Raw genomic sequence first — 22,191 nt, forward strand, 5'->3', positions numbered from 1 at the left:
ACTGATTTCAAAACTGTTTTGTTCACGGATGAGTGCCGTGCAGCGCTCGATGGTCCAGATGAATGGAGTGGAGGATGGCTGGTTGATGGACACCCCACGCAAACACGGCTACAGCGCCAACAAGGAGGAGGTGGAGTAATGTTTTGGGCTGGAATCATGGGGAGAGAGATTGTCGGCCCCTTTAGGATCCCTGAAGGCGCTAAAGATGAACTCCATAATGTATGTGGATTTTCTCAAACAGCACTTCCTGCCATGGTTCAAGAAGAAGAACCGTGTATTTCACAGCAAGATCATTTTTCTGCATGATAATGCACCATCTCATGCTGCACATAAAACATCTGCATCTCTGGCTGATATGGGCATAAAAGGGGACAAACTTATGGTGTGACCCCCATGCTCCCCTGACCTCTACCCCATTCAGAACCTTTGGAGCATCATTAAAAGGAGTGTCTATGATGGCGGGAGGCAGTTCACATCTAAGCAACAGCTCTGGGAGGGTATTCTGTCCTCATGCAAAACAATTGAAGCAGAAACCATCCAAAACCTGACAAATTCAATGGACGAGAGAGTTCAGAAGCTCCTTTCGAACAAGGGGTCCTATGTGAAAATGTAACATCACCTAGAATAAAGTTTTGAGTTGAAAACTGTTTGATTTCAGTTTCTAACAACCTGCTAATGCTTATAATTTCAAAAATGACCATTTTTTTGGTCTTTATTAAAATGAAAAGGTTGATCGAAAAGTTTGGGGGATCTAAGAGTGTGGCAACCCAGTAGTCATGATTACTTCGAATTCTGACAATATGAGGGTCATGCTGCAGGTAGTGCAGCAAGAAGGCACTTATGTGTCTTGCGCATCTCGGAGCCCCAAAATTATTTTCCGGGCTAGATGCAGCTAAAAATTATTTTTAATTTTAAATCTGGTGAAGCTTATTATAGATGGCCTAATAGGATCAGTGCTGCACACTGCTACAAAGCCCAAATTATTTTCCAGTCAAGATACAGATAAACATGATTAGTAATTTGAAAGCTTAAAACGGTTGGTAGGGTGATTTTAACCAATCATCAAGCTTTTACTCTCCCCAGGATGACACAGGGGTAGAAAAGTCGTTTTGGATCCATGATTTGTTCATCTTTATGAACGTGAGTCTGTCTACATTATCAGTGGAGAGCCGCGTGCGCTTATCTGTCAGCACACCACCAGCAGCGCTGAACACACGTTCAGACAGAACGCTGGCTGCGGGGCATGACAAGATCTCCAAGGCGTAAGTGGCTAGCTCCGGCCATTTATCCAGATTGGAAGCCCAAAAAGAGCAAGGGTCCAGTGACACAGTCGTGGCTTCAATGTTTACTTGGAGATACTCCTGTACCATCGTCTCTAGGCGTTGACTATGTGTCAGACTTCTTGTCTCCTGTGGCCTTGCAAAGGATGGGCTAAAAAAGTGGTGAAATGATTCCGCAAAATTGATGTTACCAGCAGATACTGTGGTTCTGTTACGGTTTGAGTGCTGAACACTTGACGGTCCCACGGTTGGCAAGTTGGAACTGTGAGATTCACTACGTGCACCACTGGTATTTTGTGGAAAAGCACATGTAAGATTCTGCAACAGTCTCTGCTGATACTCCTGCATGCGTGCATCCCTTTCTATGGCAGGAATAATTTCTGCAAATTTACTTTTGTACCGGGGATCTAACAGTGTGGCAACCCAGTAGTCAGGATTATTTCTAATTCTCACAATTCGAGGGTCATGTTGCAGGTAGTGCAGCAAGAAGGCACTCATGTGTGTTGCGCATCCAGGAGCACCAAGTCCCTGTTGTGTTGGTGGCGAGGTAACAATCATGCTTCCTTCCTCTGTCCTCTCCCCCCAACCTCGCACAACAGAAATGTGATCAAGGTCTCCCTCATCTGATGAGTCTTCCATCAGTTCGTCCTCCACTTCTTCCTGGGCTCCTGCACCTTCCTCACTAGTTTGGCTGCTACCATGCGCCCTGGTAAAATCATCTCCCCCACCCTCACATGCCTGCCGCCCTGGTGCTGCCGACCGTCTGGACCTTGCAGATGTTAGCCCTTCCGCATACAACTCCTCCTCCTCTACTTCCTCCACCTCCTCTTGTGCCACCACCTGACTCCGAATTCTGTTTAACATGTGCTCCAGCATGTAAATCACCGGAATAGTCATGCTGATAATGGCATCGTCAGCACTAAACATCTTCGTCGCCATTTCAAAACTGTGCAGAAGGGTGCATAGGTCCCTGATCTGAGACCACTCCTCCAGCGTGATTTGCCCCACCTCTGAATCTCGTTGGCCCAGGCTATACGTCAGAACGTATTGCACCAGGGCTTGTCGGTGCTGCCACAGTCGCTGCAACATGTGCAGAGTTGAATTCCACCGGGTAGGCACATCGCATTTTAGCCGGTGAAGTGGCAGGCCCAACGACTTCTGTAGAGATGTAAGTCGCTGAGCTGCGGGATGCGAACGGCGGAAGTGAGCACACAGCGACCGTGTCCTCTGCAGAAGGCCATCTAGTCTGGGATAGTGGGCTAAAAATTGCTGGACAACCAGGTTCAACACGTGAGCCATACAAGGCACGTGTGTGACATTGCCCCGGCGAAGGGCCGCACCCAGGTTTGCAGCATTGTCGCACACGGCCTTCCCTGGTTTCAGGTCCAGTGGAGACAACCATTCATGAAATTGGTTCTCCAGAGCTGACCACAACTCCTCAGCTGTGTGACTCACATTTCCCAGACATTTCAATGTAAAAACCGCCTGATGACGTTGAGCCCTACTGCCAGCATAGTAAGGAGGTGTGCAGGATCCCTTCTGCGCAGTTAGAAAGCTTGTGGCATGACCAGACAGGCTTTGGGTGCAGGTGGAAGACCGAGAGGAGGTTGAGGAGGCAGAAGCAGTGGAGGAAAAATGACATAAAGAGGATTGACGCACAACTCGTGGGGACGGCAAGACTTGGACAGCAGCCCCTTGTCCTGCTGTCACCATAGTTACCCAGTGCCCAGTCAGCGACATGTAACGCCCCTGTCCATGCCTACTCGTCCAAGTGTCTGTGGTGAAATGCACCCTGTCACACACAGAGTTTCTCAAAGAAGCGGTGATGTTGTGTGCGACATGCTGGTGGAGCGCAGGCACACCTTTCTTTGAGAAGTAGTGCCGACTGGGCATCTGGTACTGGGGCACTGCGACGGACATAAGGTCTCGAAAATCCTCTGTGTCCACCAGGCGGAAAGGCAGCATTTCTGTAGCCAAGAGCTTGCAGATGGTGAAATTCAACCTCTTAGCTTTCTCATGGCTAGGAGGAAATGGTCTTTTACTTGTCCACATCTGAGGGACCGAGGGCTGGCTATTGTGCTTAGACAGGGTTGATAAGGGTGTCCCCGGCAAACTGCCGGTCTGTGAGGAAGATGCAGGCGGACATGTTAGGTTGCCTTGATCCAAAGGTGGTGCTATCGATGTCGGACAGCGCTCAAGACCAGCTGGTGTTACCACCTCCAAAGAAAATGATGACCTGCCAATCACGCTGGCTGTTGCGGGTAAAGAGGTGGCAGGTCTGCGCCCCAAAACAGGTGTGACTGCTGTCCCCCCAGTCACAGAGGATGAAGAGGCCGCGGATGCACAAGATATGGCAGACGGTGGTTGGCCCGGCCGGCTAGACCGCATTGTAGCACACTGAGCTTCCCACTGCAACTTATGCTTCATGTCCATGTGCCGGTTCATGCATGAAGTACTCAAACTATGTATTTTTTGGCCTCTACTTAGCTTTTGCTGACAAATGTTACAGATAACACGAGTTGGGTCATCTTTATCGATCTGAAAAAATGCCCAGGCTATGCAAGGCTTAGCACCCATGCGACCTGAAGAGCCACCACGACTTGTGGTGAGAGGCAGAGTTGTGTTTGAGGATGCAGTTGTTGACGTGCTTCCAGTACTACGTCTCTGTCCAGGAAGGCGCAACCTGACCTCGTCGTCACTAGCATCTTCCTCCACCTCCTCTGCTGACCTCATCTCTTGGCTGACTGTGGGTTGACAGTAAGTGGGATCTCCGACCTCATCATCATCACCCTGTGCGTTATCACACCCGTCGTCCTCAGAGCCAACCTGTTCCTGCCCTGACAAAAAACTAAAGTTGTCGCTCCAATCAGGTATTTGAGTCTTATCATCGTCTTCCTCATTGTCTCCACCAACAGGAGTTACAGTTTAGGAATGAGGGTCTACATTATGGTCAGAACCTTCTGCGTCTGGTCCTGGATCCGACTCATAAAGATTCTGGGCATCAGTGCAGATCATTTCCTCGTCTGGATTCACAGAAGCGCTGGAGTCGACCTCTGATTCCCAGGCTATAGTATGAGTAAACAGCTCTGCAGACTCAACCATCTGTTCTACCTCATACTCAGACGGGCAGCTGGAGATTTGGGAGCTGTGAGGAAGCAAGTGCGATTTGGGTGACACCTTTGAGGACTGGAGTATTTGTGATGTTGAAGTTGATGTGGAGGAGAGCCCACTTAAAGGAGCACTTGATATCCGTTGAAGCACCTGCTGTTTTTGTGCCTCATCTGGAATTTGTAGCGATTGGCGTGGCCGTAAGAAAGGGATCTTATCACATTGTCCGCTAAAAGAAGTAGACATTTTAGTTTGGCTGGAAGATGGTCTTTCTTCTGCACCTACCCCACGGACACAACCTTTTTTCCCCTTCCCAACACGCCTATTCCCCTTTCCACCAGCAGCAGGCCTTTTTCCACTCATTTTGGTGGTTAACTAATTCACAACTCTGGAGTTGTTTGCACAAAAAAACAATGGATGGTAACCGAGCAGAGCTGAGTGGCCAAACTGTGGTATTAGGCCAAAACTATTGGCTGGGTTAGATGCAGAAAAAAATTATTTTGAATTTGCAACCTGATGGAGGTCAGTATAGATGGACTAATAGACCAAGTCCCACACACCGCTAGAAGCCCAAATATTTTTTCAGAGCTAGATGCAGAAATTTTTTTTATTCAGTTTGCAACCTGATGGAGGTCAGTATAGATGGACTAATAGACCAAGTCCCACACACTGCTAGAAGCCCAAATATTTTTTCAGAGCTAGATGCAGAAAAAAATTATTTTTAATTTGCAACCTGATGGAGGTCAGTATAGATGGACTAATAGACCAAGTCCCACACACCGCTAGAAGCCCAAATATTTTTTCAGAGCTAGATGCAGAAAAAAATTATTTTTAATTTGCAACCTGATGGAGGTCAGTATAGATGGACTAATAGACCAAGTCCCACACACCGCTAGAAGCCCAAATATTTTTTCAGAGCTAGATGCAGAAAAAAATTATATTCAATTTGCAACCTGCTGGAGGTCAGTATAGAAGGACTAATAGAACAAGTCCCACACACTGCTAGAAGCCCAAATATTTTTTCAGAGCTAAATGAAGAAAAAAATTATTTTTAATTTGCAACCTGATGGAGGTCAGTATAGATAGAATAATAGACCAAGTCCCACACACTGCTAGAAGCCCAAATATTTTTTCAGAGCTAGATGCAGAAAAAAATTATTTTTAATTTGCAACCTGATGGAGGTCAGTATAGATGGACTAATAGACCAAGTCCCACACACCGCTAGAAGCCCAAATATTTTTTCAGAGCTAGATGCAGAAAATTTTTTTATTCAATTTGCAACCTGATGGAGGTCAGTATAGATGGACTAATAGACCAAGTCCCACACACTGCTAGAAGCCCAAATATTTTTTCAGAGCTAGATGCAGAAAAAAATTATTTTTAATTTGCAACCTGATGGAGGTCAGTATAGATGGACTAATAGACCAAGTCCCACACACTGCTAGAAGCCCAAATATTTTTTCAGAGCTAGATGCAGAAAAAAATTATTTTTAATTTGCAACCTGATGGAGGTCAGTATAGATGGACTAATAGAACAAGTCCCACACGCTGCTAGAAGCCCAAATATTTTTTCAGAGATAAATGAAGAAAAAAATTATTTTTAATTTGCAACCTGATGGAGGTCAGTATAGATGGACTAATAGACCAAGTCCCACACACTGCTAGAAGCCCAAATATTTTTTCAGAGCTAGATGCAGAAAAAAATTATATTCAATTTGCAACCTGCTGGAGGTCAGTATAGAAGGACTAATAGAACAAGTCCCACACACTGCTAGAAGCCCAAATATTTTTTCAGAGCTAAATGAAGAAAAAAATTATTTTTAATTTGCAACCTGATGGAGGTCAGTATAGATGGACTAATAGACCAAGTCCCACACACTGCTAGAAGCCCAAATATTTTTTCAGAGCTAGATGCAGAAAAAAATTATATTCAGTTTGCAACCTGATGGAGGTCAGTATAGATGGACTAATAGAATGATGCTATGCCCAAAAGATTTTACTTCACTAGGTGCAGTAAAAAAATTGGTATTCTATACACAGGTGGTATATCTTGCAACACAGATAGGCTACTCCACTGACTAACACACTCTGCAATAGGCCAAAAAGGATTAGCTTTGCTAGATTCAGCCAAATGCTGTGAAAAAAAACTTGCACAGCACTGGCACAGACCTGCCTGGCAAAAACTGATAGGAACTGATGTAACCTAGTCCTGAAAAGGACTCCAATTACAATTAGTCTTTACTCCCACAATCTATCTATTTAAGAGCACAGACCTGCCTGATAAAAGTCGTAGGAAATGCTGTAACCTAGTCCTTAAAAGGACTGCAATCACAACTATTCCCTACTCCCAAGCTATCTGTATATTTGTGCGAAAATTGGCTTGAAATTAACAAGGTATAGCGCACACAGCAACAGCGGTGCCGTCTAACACGCAGCTGCAGCAGTGAGAAAATGGTGGCGACGGGGAAAATGGCTTGGTCTTATAGGGCAAGGACATGTGACATACACTGCCAATCACACATGCCCTTGCTTGTGTGAAAAAAAGCACTTCGCTCCGTGTGGGCGCTGCTGATAGGCTGACAGATTGCACCTCCCCACTGCAAATGCGGGAAAGAGAAAAAAAAATGGAGATCTTCATTGTTCCTGCAGAGATCCATCCCCTGCCCCTCCCCCCACCCCGCTGTACACTCAAACTGCGTATTAACATTAATTTTCATCATTACTGAGAAAAAATCCAGTTATGATTTTGGTGCACGAACAGTTATCGAACATAACCTCGAACAGCCGAATTTTTCTCAAATTGTTCGTGTTCGCCGACCGGCTCGAACACCACTCAAAACAGCTCGAATTTGAGATTGGCGAACAGTTCGAGTAGAACAACGCTCATCTCTAGTAGGGAGCTGTTTTACCCCACAAGAAGAATCAACTGTGATCCCGTGCTATGATGTCTGTATACTCTTTTGCTTTCCCCCATCCAGGAGTGTGATTGATGTGATCAGATCATGTTTCTGCACGATCAGACACAGCTATTACACAGGGGCAGATTTATAAGATTATCTCAGCACAGGAACATTTTATTTAAACACATTCAATTGTGGAAATTATTATTATTCCAAAATCTATTGATTAAAGTGAACTTTTGTTTGTGGGAAAACCCCTTTAACCACTTAGAGCATGTAGATTTACCAGTACGTCCACACTGTGATCTTCATGTATGGAGGCAGCTCAAGAGCTGAGCCTGCTCCATATGTGGCAGATGCCAGCATGTGTCTATAACAGCAGCGACCAGAGACTATGCTGATCGCTGCTGTTTAACCATTTAGGTAGCATTGTCAATCTCTGATAGTGGAATTTTATGGGCATACAGGTGATAGAAATATAAATCTATACTTAGCTGTATGTCCCATATTAGAGGTCTGCTTGCTTTGATATATCTTTTTATAAAATCTGTTGTCCTAGGCTTGGCGACTGAGAGATGCCAAGAAATGCTGGCCTACCTACTTGATTTAAATCCCCCCCCCCCCCCTCCTCCCCTGCACGTCACAGAGCCCTGTGATGTGCACTCTAGATCTGCACGTCCAGCGCATGCACAATGCTCCTATAACCTAAGGCTTTTTTTTTTCTCCTCGCCCTATTTTACACTGCGGGGTTCTAGTGCGCAGGAGCCGGGGAGTCACTGTGACTTCCGCTCCAGTGACCTCCGGCGTGCACAAAAATAAGGTTTGGTCCCCACATCCTGATAGCTAGCAACTATCCGAGAGGAAGTGGGGACCAAACCTTATTGTTGCGCACGTCGGAGGTTACTGGAGCGGAAGTCACAGCGACTCCCCGGCGCCTGCGCACTAGAGCACAACAGTAAGATAGGGCAAGGAGAAAAATAAAAAGCCTTAAGTTATAGGCGCATTGTGCATGCGCGGGTTGCGCAGATCTAGAGCACAGATCTAGAGTGCACATCTCAGCGCCCTGTGACGTGCAGAGGAGGAGGAGATTTGAATTAAGTAGGTAGGCCGGCATTTCTTGGCATCCCCCGGTCGCCAAACCTAGGAAAACGGATTTTATAAAAAGATATTTCAAAGCAACCAGACCTCTAATATGGGCCATACAGGTATGTATAGATTTACTTTTCTATCACCTGTATGCCCATATTAGAGGTCTGAAAAGTCCCAGGGGTTGACAGATTCCCTTTAAATATAAACCAAGTTTTATGAATGATTTGTGTTTTTTTTTAAGGTAAATGCCAACAGCCATGCCGAAATGGAGGAAAATGTAGTGGCAAGAACAAGTGCAAATGTTCCAAGGGCTACCAAGGAGATCTGTGCTCAAAACGTAAGTCATACATTTTAATCATGGAGTTTATTCACAATATAATAACTAAAACATAACTGGTTGTATAATAATGCAAATTGTTTAATTATATTCACTTGTTATACATTTACTGAATATTTTCATATATGTTTTCATTTAATAACAGTCCATGGAAGTAATTCTGTTAGATTAGACAGCCATACTATGGAGGATAGAATAGCTGGCATTTACCTTGCTTTGTTTTTATGCAGCTGTTTGTGAACCCTCATGTGGTTCACATGGAACCTGCGTTGAACCCAACAAATGCCAATGCAAGGAAGGCTGGAATGGTAGATACTGTAACAAAAGTAAGTAAGAGCTCCGTATTCTATTTATTCCCTGGACTGATGGTTATTGCTAGTCCTGAATAGGGATGAGCGAGTAGTGAAATAATCGGACTCGCTATACTCGTAAAGAGTAGGTCCCAATACTCGGGTTACGAGTAGCGAGTCCAATGTAAGTCAATGGGAAAAGCGAGTAAGCCGAGTAATTGTCTGCTGGAGCCTATAAAGCGGTCTGGGGGCTGAGGAAAAGGCTTAAATGGGTGCATGATTGTTTAAAAGCCGGCGGTAGAAATCCGCCAGCTTTTAAACAATCAATCAGCCCCATACTCGCTTCCCCGCAGCCTCCCATCCCGATCTTCCGCTCCCCCGCCGCCTCCTATCCCGATCCTAAGTTAGGACCGGGTGGGGAGCGCAACACCGGGGAGCGAAGGACCCAGGCGAGGAAGCCGGCAGTGAAAAGACTTCACCGCCGGCTTTCCCGTTCGGTGCTGCGCTCCCCGCTCCCTGGTGCTTCGCTCCCCGCCCGGTCCTAAGTTAGGATCGGGTTGGGAGGTGGCGGGGGAGCGGGGAGCGTACATCAGGGAGCGGGGAGCGCAGCACCAAACGGGAAAGCCGGCGGTGAAGTCTTTTCACTGTCAGCTTTCCCGCTGGTTACTTCAAATGAACAGCTGAGGTATCAGCTGATGCTGATCAGCTGTTCATTTGAAGTAGCCGTGGAGCCCTCAGAGGGTTCATGTGAGTTCATGCTTGACTGCATGAACTCACATCAACTTTCCCACGGCCGCACAACTCAGCTGCATCTCTGGTAGAGAATCTTTACCAGAGATGTAGTTGAGCTAAAGAAGAAGACTCCATTGGACTACGTTGGACAGAAGATAATTTTTTTTAATAAAGATGGAGTCTCTAAGTGTTTTTTTGTTTTATTTCTAATAAAATATTTTTTTCTATGTGTTGTGTTTTTTTTAAATACTTTACTAGAAATTCATGGCGGTCATGTCTAATATTGGCGTGACCCCATGAATTTCGGGCTTAGGGCCAGCGGATAATACAAAGCTGGTCCTAACCCCTTTTTTACCCAGTGAGCCACCGCACCAGGGCCCTGGATGAGCTGGATACAGCGCAAGAAGATGGCTCTTCTATGAACGTGCCATTTTCTGGGGTGGCTGCGGACTGCAATTCACAACAGGGGGGCCCAGAAAGCTTGGGCCTCCCTGCGCTGCGGATTCCAGCCCACAGCTGCCTAGTTGTACCCGGCTGGACACGAAAACAGGGCGAAGCCCCACGTATTTTTTTTCATGAAATTCATGAAATAATAAAAAAAAAGGGCTTCCCTATATTGTTGTGTCCGGCCAGGTACAAATAGGCAGCTGTGGGTTGGGGGCAGCCCGTTCCTGGATGCTGTACCTGGCAGGCATACAAAAATATGGCGAAGCCCACGTCAAAATTTTTGGGAAAAATTAATTTAAAAATTGTAAAAAAATTAGCAATTTAGGGACTGCATCTTTATTAACCCCTCAAGTGGAGGGGTTAATAAAGATGCAGTCCCTAAATGTGCTTTTTTTTTAAATTTTTAATGAATTTTTCACCAAAAATTTGACATGGCCTTCGCCATATTTTTGTGTCCAGCCAGGTACAGCAGGCAGGAACGGGCTGCCCCCAACCCCCAGATGCCTATTTGTACCTGGCTGGAAACAAAAATAGGGAAGTCCTTTTTTTAATTATTTCATGAATTTCATGAAATAATTTAAAAAAATTTGACGTGGGACTTCGCCCTATTTTTGTGTCCAGCCAGGTACAACTAAGTAGCTGGGGGCTGGAATCCACAGCGCAGGGAGGCCCAAGCTTTCTGCCCAAGCTTTCTGCCCCCCCCCGCAGCGAATCGCAGTCCGCAGCCACCCCAGAAAATGGCGCGTTCATAGAAGCGCCATCTTCTGGCGCTGTACCCAACTCATTTGTATTATCAGCTGGCCCTAAGCCTGAAATTCATGGGGTCACGCCAATATTAGACATGACCGCCATGAATTTCTAAGTGAAATATTTTAAAAAAACACAACACAGAGAAATAAATTTTTTATTAGAAATAAAACAAAAAAAAAAATTAGAGACTCCATATTTATTAAAAAAATTATCTTCCGTCCGACGTAGTTCAATGGAGTCTTCTTCTTTAGCTCAGCTACATCTCTAGTAGAGATTCTCTACCAGAGATGTAGCTGAGTTGTGCGGCCGTGGGAAAGTTGATGTGAGTTCATGCAGTCAAGCATGAACTCACATGAACCCTCTGAGGGCACCGCGGCTTCTTCAAATGAACAGCTGATCAGCATCAGCTGATACCTCAGCTGTTCATTTGAAATAACCAGCGGGAAAGCAGGCAGTGAAAAGTCTTCACCGCCGGCTTTCCCGTTCGGTGCTGCGCTCCCCGCTCCCTGATGTACACTCCCTGCTCCACCGCCGCCTCCCATCCCTATCCTAAGTTAGGACCGGGCAGGGAGCGAAGCACCAGGGAGCGGGGACATACATCAGGGAGCGGGGAGCGCCGCACCGAACAGGAAAGCCGGCGGTGAAGTCTTTTCACTGCCGCCTTCCCCGCCCGGGTCCTTCACTCCCCGCTCACTGGTGCTGCGCTCCCCGCTTCCTGGTGCTTCGCTCCCTGCCCGGTCCTAACTTAGGATCGGGATGGGAGGCGGCGGGGAGAGCGGAGGATCGGGATGGGAGGCTGCGGGGAAGCAAGTATGGGGCTGAGTGATTGTTTAAAATCGGCGGCTTTTTACCGCCGGCTTTTAAACAATCATGCACCCATTTCAGCCTTTTCCTCAGCCCCCAGACCGCTTTATAGGCTCTAGCAGACACTTACTCGGCTTACTCGCATTTCCCATTGGCTTACATTGTACTCGTTACTCCTAGCGAGTAATCACAAGCAAACATGGGGAGTAACGAGTAGCCCGAGTACCGTACTATTCGGCGAGTACCGAATAGTAATGAGTATACTCGCTCATCCCTAGTCCTGAACCATGTTCCCTTAGGATCTGTTCTTAAGTGCTTGACTGGATGTGTTTTTTGCATAAGAACATGGGTTGATAGTGAGTTTTCCGACAATAAGTTGTTTAGAAGGAACATTACCACATGTGTTTCACGTTATGTAAAATTACCTAATAAATTTGGATCATGCAGTGAAAAAAGCACTTTCAAAACAATGCCTGTTTATGTCAAAATCACATGCAGTCGGCGGTATATATGTTTTTTGACACCATATCACAGCTGCGCTGTCTTACCTTGCCCTAAGGCATTATTCAGACATCTGTGATTTTTCTCGAATGCAAAAAAAACGAATCAATTTTCATTAGTGTTTGGTCAGTATGTCAGTTTTTACTGTTAGCCAAGGCCTCATTATCACTATTTGGTCAGTATTTGGTCAGTATTCAGTCAGTATTTTTTCTCAGGTGTGGGAGCCAAAACCAGGTGAGGAACAATCAGAGAAAAGGTATGATAGAAACAAGTCACCAATTCTGCATTTATCACCCACTCCTGGTTTTGGCTCCCACTCCTGAGAAAAAATACTGATCAAATACTGATAGTGGGGCCGTGGCCTTAGAGTTTCATCAGTTTTTCTCCTATGCAAATGTAGCACCCCGAGGGCTCGGCTGCTACAGGGGTATTGCACCTCAGTCCAGAGGTGTGATATTCCACTCCCGGGTAAGGATGGAGTGTGGACCAGGACTCAGTAAGCTGCATGCACCACACACACCCCATTTCCGAGGAACAGACCAAAGGTGCTCCCACTAGACAGAGTGCAGGCACGACAGCTTCTGTTCCTGGCTGGAGTGGGGAGGGGGGTGGAAAACCCAGTGGTGTAGGACCAGATAGGGGTGGGTTTCTGGGCATAGGTAGGAGCCCATTGGTTGCTAGTCACCTGGGCTCGGGTGTTAGAAGGAGGTATAAAAGGTGGGCACCATCTTAGAACAGTGTTCAGTCCAGTCCAGTTCAGTTCAGGCAGGAGGAGAAGAGGAGAGGAGCTCAGCCAGAGAGGGCTGACAGGGAGCTGTGGCTCAGTCTGGGCCCAGCTCCAGAGCCAGGCCTGGAGTGGAGGCCAGGAACAGCAGAAAGAGAGAGGAGGAGGAACGGAGAGGAAAGTAAGAAAGGAACTGGAACAGAGGAGAAAGGAAGCAAAGAACACAGAGAAAGGCCCAGAGACACGAAGGCAGAAGGAACCCCATATGCCCAGGAGATACAGGGTGAAGGGTTGGCAGAGCAGGGTACCGGAACCCGAATTGGTGGAGGCGACTAATCCTCAGCCAAAACCGGAGGTTGTGACCACATCTTGGTGCGACCCCTCACTACATCCACCAGAAAGGCATACCGTATAGGGTCAGGGAAACCGGAGAGAGGTTTCGCCAACAGAAGGCCCGAGGAAGCTGGACAAAGGTGGGTCACTGGTGGGGACGGCCAGTAGAAAGGAAGAGAGGGGAGCTCTGAACCACACTCTGGAATTGCCTGGGAGTTGACCGAGTCCCTTGCCTGGTGAACGTAGCACGGCTCAGGCGGTCCCTCATGTGCACAAGTGACCAGAATAACAACCGTGAATAAAGCTTTGGAAACTGCAATTACAAGTCTCTGTGTTTCATCGCCGCACCAGCACCATCAGTATTGGGACACTCACACCATCACTCCCATCATTTTCCACATTAGCTGCCCTGAGGTAATACTTCTCCCGTGGGGAGTCATCCCATACTCAGCTGCGCAAACAACATCAGCCTCAGCAGTCTGCAGCGCAGCGGCGGTCCCCACTGACCGCAATCCACGGGTGGCGTAGTCGGACACTTATTACAACATTTAGACTGCCACTGGTTTGACCACCCTGGGCACGGACCGGGTCACCGCCACACGGAGACTACAACCCCCAGCATCCCAGCGATCCGGCTCCGGGTATCCCCTGCAGCACAGCACAGGCCCAGGGGGCGAGTCACAAAAATAAAACCTGATGGAGGTTTTTCAAGTTAATGCTATCAAATAGGCCAGTAAGAAATGGACAGCACATGGATGGCATTCGAGTGCTGCCGATTTTTTGCACAGACCCATAGACTTGCTTTGGCAAGTTTGATCCATGACTCTTATCAAAATCAAACAATTTCTCAGTTTTTTGGTTTGGAGAACTTGGTCCGCTAAAAATCACAGACATGTGAACAGCCCATAGACTGTAATAGGTATGGATAGAAATTGTACATGGAAAACTAACATCTGAATGAGCCCTAAAACTCACAGCTTGTGCACAACTGCAACGTTTTGTATGATTAATGTATTAAATAGAAGCACTACAAGAATAACCTGTACCATATTTTTCGTACTATAAGACGCCCTGGACCATAAGACGCACCTAGGTTTTAGAGGAGGAAAATAGAAAAAAAATTTAAGCAAAAAATGTGGTCATGATGATGATGATTAAGGGGCAGGGGATCTGCTGCTGAGACTGTTATAGGGGTAATGTCCCCCAATTCTGTTAATATTCCCCATCCTGGTACATATGGCCCCCTCCTTTCTGTTATATGTGGCCCCCATCCCCATCCTGGTATGCATGGCACCCCAATCCCCCATCCTGGTATGCATGGCACCCCAATCCCCCATCCTGGAATGCATGGCTCCCCTCTTCCCCATCCTGATATGCATGGCACCCCTCATCCCCATCCTGGTATGCATGGCACCCCTCCATCCTGGTATGCATGGCACCCCCTGATCCCCATCCTGGTATGCATGGCACCCCTGATCCCAGTCCTGGTATGCATGGCACCCCTGATCCCCATTCTGGTATGCATGGCACCCCTTATCCTGGTATGCATGGCACCCCTCATCCTGGTATGCATGACCCCCTCATCCTGGTATGCATGGCACCCCTCATCCTAGTATGGATGGCACCCCTCATCCTGATATGCATGGCACCCCAATCCCCCATCCTGGTATGCATGCCACCCCAATCCCCCATCCTGGTATGCATGGCACCCCTCTTCCCTATCCTGATATGCATGGCACCCCTCATCCCCGTCCTGGTATGCATGGCACCCCTCCATCCTGGTATGCATGGCACCCCCTGATCCCCATCCTGGTATGCATGGCACCCCTGATCCCCATCCTGGTATGCATGGCACCCCTGATCCCCATTCTGGTATGCATGGCACCCCTTATCCTGGTATGCATGGCACCCCTCATCCTGGTATGTATGGCACCCCTCATCCTAGTATGGATGGCACCCCTCATCCTGATATGCATGGCCCCCCTCATCCCTCTTCCTGGTATGCTTGGCCCCCCTCATCCTGGTATGCATGGCACTCCTAATTCGCATCCTAGTATGCATGGCACCCCTCATTCCTGGTATGCATGGTCCCCCTCATCCCTCATCCTGGTATGCATGGCACTCCTCATCCTGGTATGCATGGCACCCCTCATCACTCATCCTGGCATGCATGGACCCCCTTATCCTGGTATGCATGCCCCCCTCATCCTGGTATGCATGGCACATCTTATCCCTCATCCTGGTATGCTTGGCCCCCCATCCTGGTATGCATGGCCCCCCTCATCCCTCTTCCTGGTATGCATGGCACCCCTCATCCCTCATCCTGGTATGCATGGTACCCCTCATCTCTCTTCCTGGTATGCATGGCACCTCTCATCCCTTTTCCTGGTATGCATGGCACTCCTCATCCTGGTATGCATGGTACCCCTCATCCCTCATCCTGGCATACATGGCCCCCCTTATCCTCGTATGCATGGCCCCCCTCATCCTGGTATGCATGGCACATCTTATCCCTCATCCTGGTATGCTTGACCCCCCATCCTGGTATGCATGGCCCCCCTCATCCCTCTTCATGGTATGCATGGCACCCCTCACCCCTCTTCCTTATATGCATGGCACCCCTCATCCCTCTTCCTGGTATGCATGGCACCTCTCATTCCTCTTCCTGGTATGCATGGCAACCCTCATCACTCTTTCTGGTATGCTTGGCATGCCTGATCCTGGTATGCTTGGCACCCCCCCCCATCCTGGTATACATGGCACCTCCATCCCCATCATGCTGCACACAAAAAAATAAACTATTCTACTCACCTTCCTCCCCTCTGCTCCAGCGCTGCGTCCCATTCTGCTGCCAGCACTGATCTCACAGTGTGAGCCACACATGACGTCACTGCCATGCGCCCTCACACAGTGAGATGCTGTTCCGGAATAGTCACTGCTCCCTACGCCGGGACTATGGACGTGGGGAGCAGTGATTATTCACTCTCCTTAATAGCGCGCACACTGTACCCGCAGCGCGGCTCCTGCTGGGCTCAGCGGTCACGTGTACCCGCTATTAAAGAGCATGGATATTCACTACTCTCCACGGCCAAGGGCGTGGAAAGCAGTGAATATTCATTTTCTTTAGCAGCGGGCACAGTATAGGCTGCAGACGGAAGCTGCTGCCTCCTGTGTCCCACTTCGCTGCCGCTCCCCCTACAACCCCCAACATCCACACACTATATATATATATATATATATATATATATACACTGCTCCAAAAAATAAAGGGAACACTCAAATAACACATCCTAGATCTGAATGAATGAAATATTCTCATTGAATACTTTGCTCTGTACAAAGTTGATTGTGCTGACAACAAATTCACAGAAAAATCATCAATGGAAATCAAATTTATTAACCAACGGAGGCCTGGATTTGGAGTCACCCCCAAAATTCAAGTGGAAAAACACACTACAGGCCGATCCAACTTTGATGGAATGTCCTTAAAACAAGTCAAAATGAGGCTCAGTATTTTGTGTGGCCTCCACGTGCCTGTTTGACCTCCCTACAATGCCTGGGCATGCTCCTGATGAGGTTGCGGATGGACTCCTGTGGGATCACCTCCCAGACCTGGACTAAAGCATCCGCCAACTCCTGGACAGTCTGTGGTGCAATGTGATGTTGGTGGATGGAGCAAAACATGATGTCCCAGATGTGCTCAATCGGATTCAGGTCTGGGGAACGAGCGGGCAAGTCCATAGCTTCAATGCCTTCATCTTGCAGGAACTGCTGACACACTCCAGCCACATGAGCTCTGGCATTGTCCTGCATTAGGAGGAACCCAGGGCCAACCGCACCAGCATATGGTCTCACAAGGGGTCTGAGGATCTCATCTCGGTACCTAATGGCAGTCAAGATACCTCTGGTGAGCACATGGAGGGCAGTGTGGCCCTCCAAAGAAATGCCACCCCACACCATTACTGACCCACTGCCAAACCGGTCATGCTGAAGGATGTTTCAGGCAGCAGATCGCTCTCCACGGCGTCTCCAGACTCTGTCACGTCTGTCACATGTGCTCAGTGTGAACCTGCTTTCATCTGTGAAGAGCACAGGGCGCAAGTGGCGACTTTGCCAATCCTGGTGTTCAGTGGCAAATGCAAAGCGTCCTGCACGGTGTTGGGCTGTGAGCACAGCCCCCATCTGTGGACGTCGGGCCCTCATACCACCCTCATGGAGTCGGTTTCTAACCGTTTGTGCAGACACATGCATATTTGTGGCCTGCTGGAGGTCATTTTGCAGGGCTTTGGCAGTGCTCCTCCTTGCACAAAAAGAGGAGGTAATGGTCCTGCTGCTGGGTTGTTGCCCTCCTATAACTCCCTCCCTGGTATCTGCTCTATGCTCTGGACACTGTGCTGACAGACACAGCTACCCTTCTTGCTACAGCTCGCATTGATGTGCCATCCTGGATGAACTGCACTACCTGAGCAACTTCTGTGGGTTGTACTGTAGACACTGCCTCATGCTACTGTACCTCTAGGGGTGACAGCAATGGCAAAATGAAAAAGTGACCAAAACAACAGCCAAAAAGATGAGAACAGAGAAATGGTCTGTGGTCACCACCTGCAGAATCACTCCTTTATAGGGGGTATCTTGCTAATTGCCTATCATTTCTACCAGTTGTCTGTTCCATTTGCACAATAGCAGGAGAAATTGATTCACAATCAGTGTTGCTTCATAACTGGACAGGTAGATTTCACAGAAGTGTTATTGACTTGCAGTTACATTGTGTTGTTTAAGTGTTCCCTTTATTTTTTTGAGCAGTGTATATATATATATATATATATATATATATATATATATATATATATATTGTGACAGTGTCACTGGTTTTATATATGAGGGGAGGTATGTGTCACTCAGGATGCTCTCCTGTGTGAACTAAGACCTACTTTATTTTCTGCCAGCGTGTTATATGCTGATAGGTTTACTCTGTTAAAGGGTGTGCGGTTTTATGGGAATGGCAAAGAGGGCGGGACGCCATTCCCCTACCTCCCCTCAGGGTGTGGCTGAGCAATGTGTAAAAGCTCAGTCCTTTTTTTTTTCCCTGTGGAGTGTGGTCTGGAGAGGGAAGTCTCCAGACAGTGTTGTGGAAGCTGCAGAGCTTGTTACCTGGACTTTACCTGTGCAGTTTATGCTACCGAGAGCGGGCGGAACCCGCTCACCTATGGACTGAGCTATACTTTGTTTTGTTTTCCTGTTTAACCCAGAGGGGTCTTGTTTATTTTTTCCTGCGGAACCCTGCATGAGTTTATGCCAGATAATAAACCAGCAGAAAGGTAACCTGAGAACGTGTGTCCCGAGTCTGCCTCCGGGAGAGCCGAGCGAGTCGTCTTGCCACAGTTGGTGTGAGAGTGCGTGCAGGATTCCAGGAACACGTGTACCTGCCACAAAGACCGATGGATGTCCTGGGTGAAGGCTGCCAGCCAGCCAGTGAAGTCCAGCAGCATGGAGGAGCTCATTAAGTACCTGGTCCAGAGCCAGCAGAGCATGCAGCAGCAGCACCTACAGAGCCAGCAGAGTATGCAGCAGGCCCAGCAGAGTATGCAGCAGCACCAGGAGACAACCCAACTGTTGCTTCAGCAAATCCAGTTGCAGCAAAAGTCTCAGCAGCAGCACCAGCAGGAGGCGCAACAGCAGATACAGCTTTTGGCGGACGCCATCCAGAGCAGGGCGGCCGCCCCACCCCCAGGGCCGACTGATGATTCTCACGTCAGGAAGGCGGTAAGGCTGTGTGCCCGCGATGCGTTTTTGGTGCGTATTTTGGTGCGTATTTGCAGCGCGTAAACGCTCCAGAACCGCATTGCATACCTTATCCCATGACTTCCTGCAAGTTCTGTGCACATGGTCCGTATTTTTTCTGCGCATATTTTGCTCGCACAAAAAATACGGACATGACCAATTCTTGTGCGTTTCTGCATGCGTATTTGCCTATACAATGCATTGGAAAAACGCATGGCAAATACGCATGTAAAAACCGCATGCGTTTTTCTGCCAAGGAGATGCAGAAATGCTCAGGAAAATTTCTGTTTCATTTCTGCATCGTGGGCACTAAGCCTTAGGCGGGCCATGCAGAAGATGACCCCTGGGGATGATGTAGAAGCATTTCTGACTGTTTTTGAGAGGGTGGCTGATCAGGAGAGACTTCCACCAGCACAGTGGGCAGAGGTTCTGGCACCATATTTAATGGGTGAACCCCAAAAGGCGTATTTTGACTTGGCGCTGCAAGATGCTAAGGAGTATCCCAAACTAAAGACAGAGATCTTAGCACGTCTAGGAGTAAATATGGCGGTGAGAGCCCAACGAGTTCATCACTGGGCGTATGCTAGCGACAAACCCCCTCGCTTGCAGTTGTTTGACCTTCTGCATCTTGTTCAGAAGTGGCTACAACCGGAGTCCTCCACTCCGGCCCAGATGGTTGAGCGGGTGGTGATTGACAGATTCATGCATTCCCTTCCCAAGCCAGTACAGACCTGGGTTGCCCAGGGTGATCCCCAGAACGCAGATGACTTCATCGGCCTGGTAGAGAGGTACCAGGTAGTTGAGAGATCCCTTGGGAAACCGGATGCAGTCACTTCTCCCTACTGGGATACCCAAAAGGGGGCGGGTTCAGCACGGAAGGGGTCTAGAGCCACCACTGGGGGACGTCCTACTCCCACTGAAGGTGACGTTAGAACTGTTAGTAAAGATATAGTTTGTTGGCAGTGTCACAACCCTGGACATGTAGCCGCCAGGTGTCAAATCTCCCTTGAGCCCATGGACTGCAGCCTAGGCAGACGGGTCTCCTATTATGCCTATCCAGCCTGTAGCGTGGACTATCGACCCGGCGAGGGGCCGCAGGCGTGTGCAGTGTCCATTAATGGAGTAAAAGTGCTTGGGCTGTTGGACTCTGGGAGTCTGGTGAACTTGATCAGAGCAACCCTTCCCCACCAGTTGATCCCTTCCAAAACCGTGGGCGTTTGGTGCATCCATGGTGACGCCAAGGACTATCCTGTGGCCACAGTGACAGTGGGGACAGACTGTGGTGCCCAGTCCCATGAAGTCGGGGTAGTGAAGGACCTGATACACCCCATCATATTGGGCCATGATTTTTCCTTATTTTGGGACTTGTGGGGGAAGGGAACTGGACTAAGTAGCATGGGGAAGAAGAACCCCCGACGTAATCTCAGATGGAGGAGTTCCCACTGTGCGTCCTTGTCAGTGACGAGGGTGAGACGGTGACCGAGGAGGCTGACCTCCCTGCGTTAGATATGTCCGGAGAGAACTTTTGGACTGCTCAAGTTCGAGACCTGACCTTAAAAGGGGCGTTCGAACAGGTTACTGTATGTAATGGGGTTGCCCAAAAGCCGGGGACCGACACCAGATTCCCCACTTTGCAGTGCAGGGCGAGTTGCTATATCAGGTGGCCAAGCTGAGGGGCGGTGAGATAGTGGAACAGCTGTTAGTGCCGGGGCCATACAGACGGCGGGTGCTAGATATGGCCCATTCACATGTTCTGGGGGGACACCTAGGGGTACTTCCTGCCATGGTTCAAGAAGAAGAACCGTGCATTCTGCAGCAAGATCATTTTCATGCATGATAATGCCCCGTCTCATGCTGCACATAACACATCTGCATCTCTGGCTGCTGTGGGCATAAAAGGGGACAAACCTATGGTGTGGCCCCCATGCTCCCCTGACCTCAACCCTATTGAGAACCTCTGGAGCATCATCAAAAGGAGTGTCTATGATGGCGGGAGGCAGTTCACATCTAAGCAACAGCTCTGGGAGGGTATTCTGTCCTCATGTAAAACAATTGAAGCAGAAACCATCCAAAACCTGACAAATTCAATGAATGAGAGAGTTCAGAAGCTCTTTTCGAACAAGGGGTCCTATGTGCAAATGTTACATCACCTAGAATAAAGTTTTGAGTTGAAAACTGTTTGATTTCAGTTTGTAATAGCCTGCTAATGCTTATAATTTCAAAAATGACCATTTTTTGTTCTTTATTAAAATGAAAAGGTTGAAAACTCTGCTGTGCATAATAATTTGGAACATGCAGTTTGAGTGCAGTTTGAGTTTTTTATTTTTTTTAAAAATATACTGTTATCATAGGCAGTTTGTACAAAAACCTTTCAATTGTACTCTAATAGTTATTTGACTGGAAAATTACAATGACTGCAATTCATATAGGTAATTTGGGAAAATCTGAGAAAATATTATTTGCATAATAATTTGGAACACAGTGTATATATGTATATATATCATATTCGGACTAAGACACGCCCCCTACTTTCCTCCAAAATTTTGGAGCAAAAAAGTGCGTCTTGTAGTCCGAAAAATATGGTATTTATCAACAGCAACTTGTTAAAGGAGTTCTCCACTTTCTCTTGTTATAGCCCCTTCCTCACAAACTGACAGCATGTGACCAGACCTGTCCCGCAGTCTCTTACAATTGTAAAGCACCTCACATGGGAAAGCTGTTATTTCTATTGGAGGAGGCTGATGGACAGGTCTGGTCACATGCTCCTCAACCAGCAGCCATATTATGGACAGAAGTGCTAGCTAGTGCAGTTTGTGAGGTGAAGAAAACTGCACTAACAGGAGAAAGTGGCCTCCTTTTTAAGAGTCTCCAGATAGCAATATCATCTAAATGTTTCAAAATGTATGAAAACAGCAAATAATAATCACCATATCTTGCAAAGATGCTTGATTTTACATTATACACCAGCAATGTTAACCAAAAGTTAACCATCTGTTGCTTTTTGCATAAAAAAGTTGGGTATTTCAGAGTACATTTGTTTTGCTGTGCAACTTTTTATTCTTCTCCAAACAATTTTCTATGGGGCTTGGTGAGCCGGAGTGAAGCCAACAATAG

The 22,191-nt window shown here is 47.7% G+C and overlaps 1 protein-coding gene across 1 annotated transcript in view; it reads left to right on the forward strand.

The window, feature by feature from the left end:
* Positions 1-22,191, forward strand: part of WIF1 (WNT inhibitory factor 1) — a 167,881-nt gene that overhangs the window by 139,903 nt on the left and 5,787 nt on the right. Inside the window, exons 8-9 of the mRNA XM_073650692.1 lie at positions 8,620-8,715; positions 8,946-9,041. Coding sequence (XP_073506793.1) covers positions 8,620-8,715; positions 8,946-9,041 — 192 coding nt within the window. The remainder of the gene's footprint in view (positions 1-8,619; positions 8,716-8,945; positions 9,042-22,191) is intronic.

Source organism: Phyllobates terribilis, unplaced genomic scaffold, assembly GCF_046119375.1.
Source record: "Phyllobates terribilis strain yellow unplaced genomic scaffold, ASM4611937v1 Scaffold_11__3_contigs__length_659146591, whole genome shotgun sequence".
NCBI lineage: Eukaryota > Metazoa > Chordata > Amphibia > Anura > Dendrobatidae > Phyllobates > Phyllobates terribilis.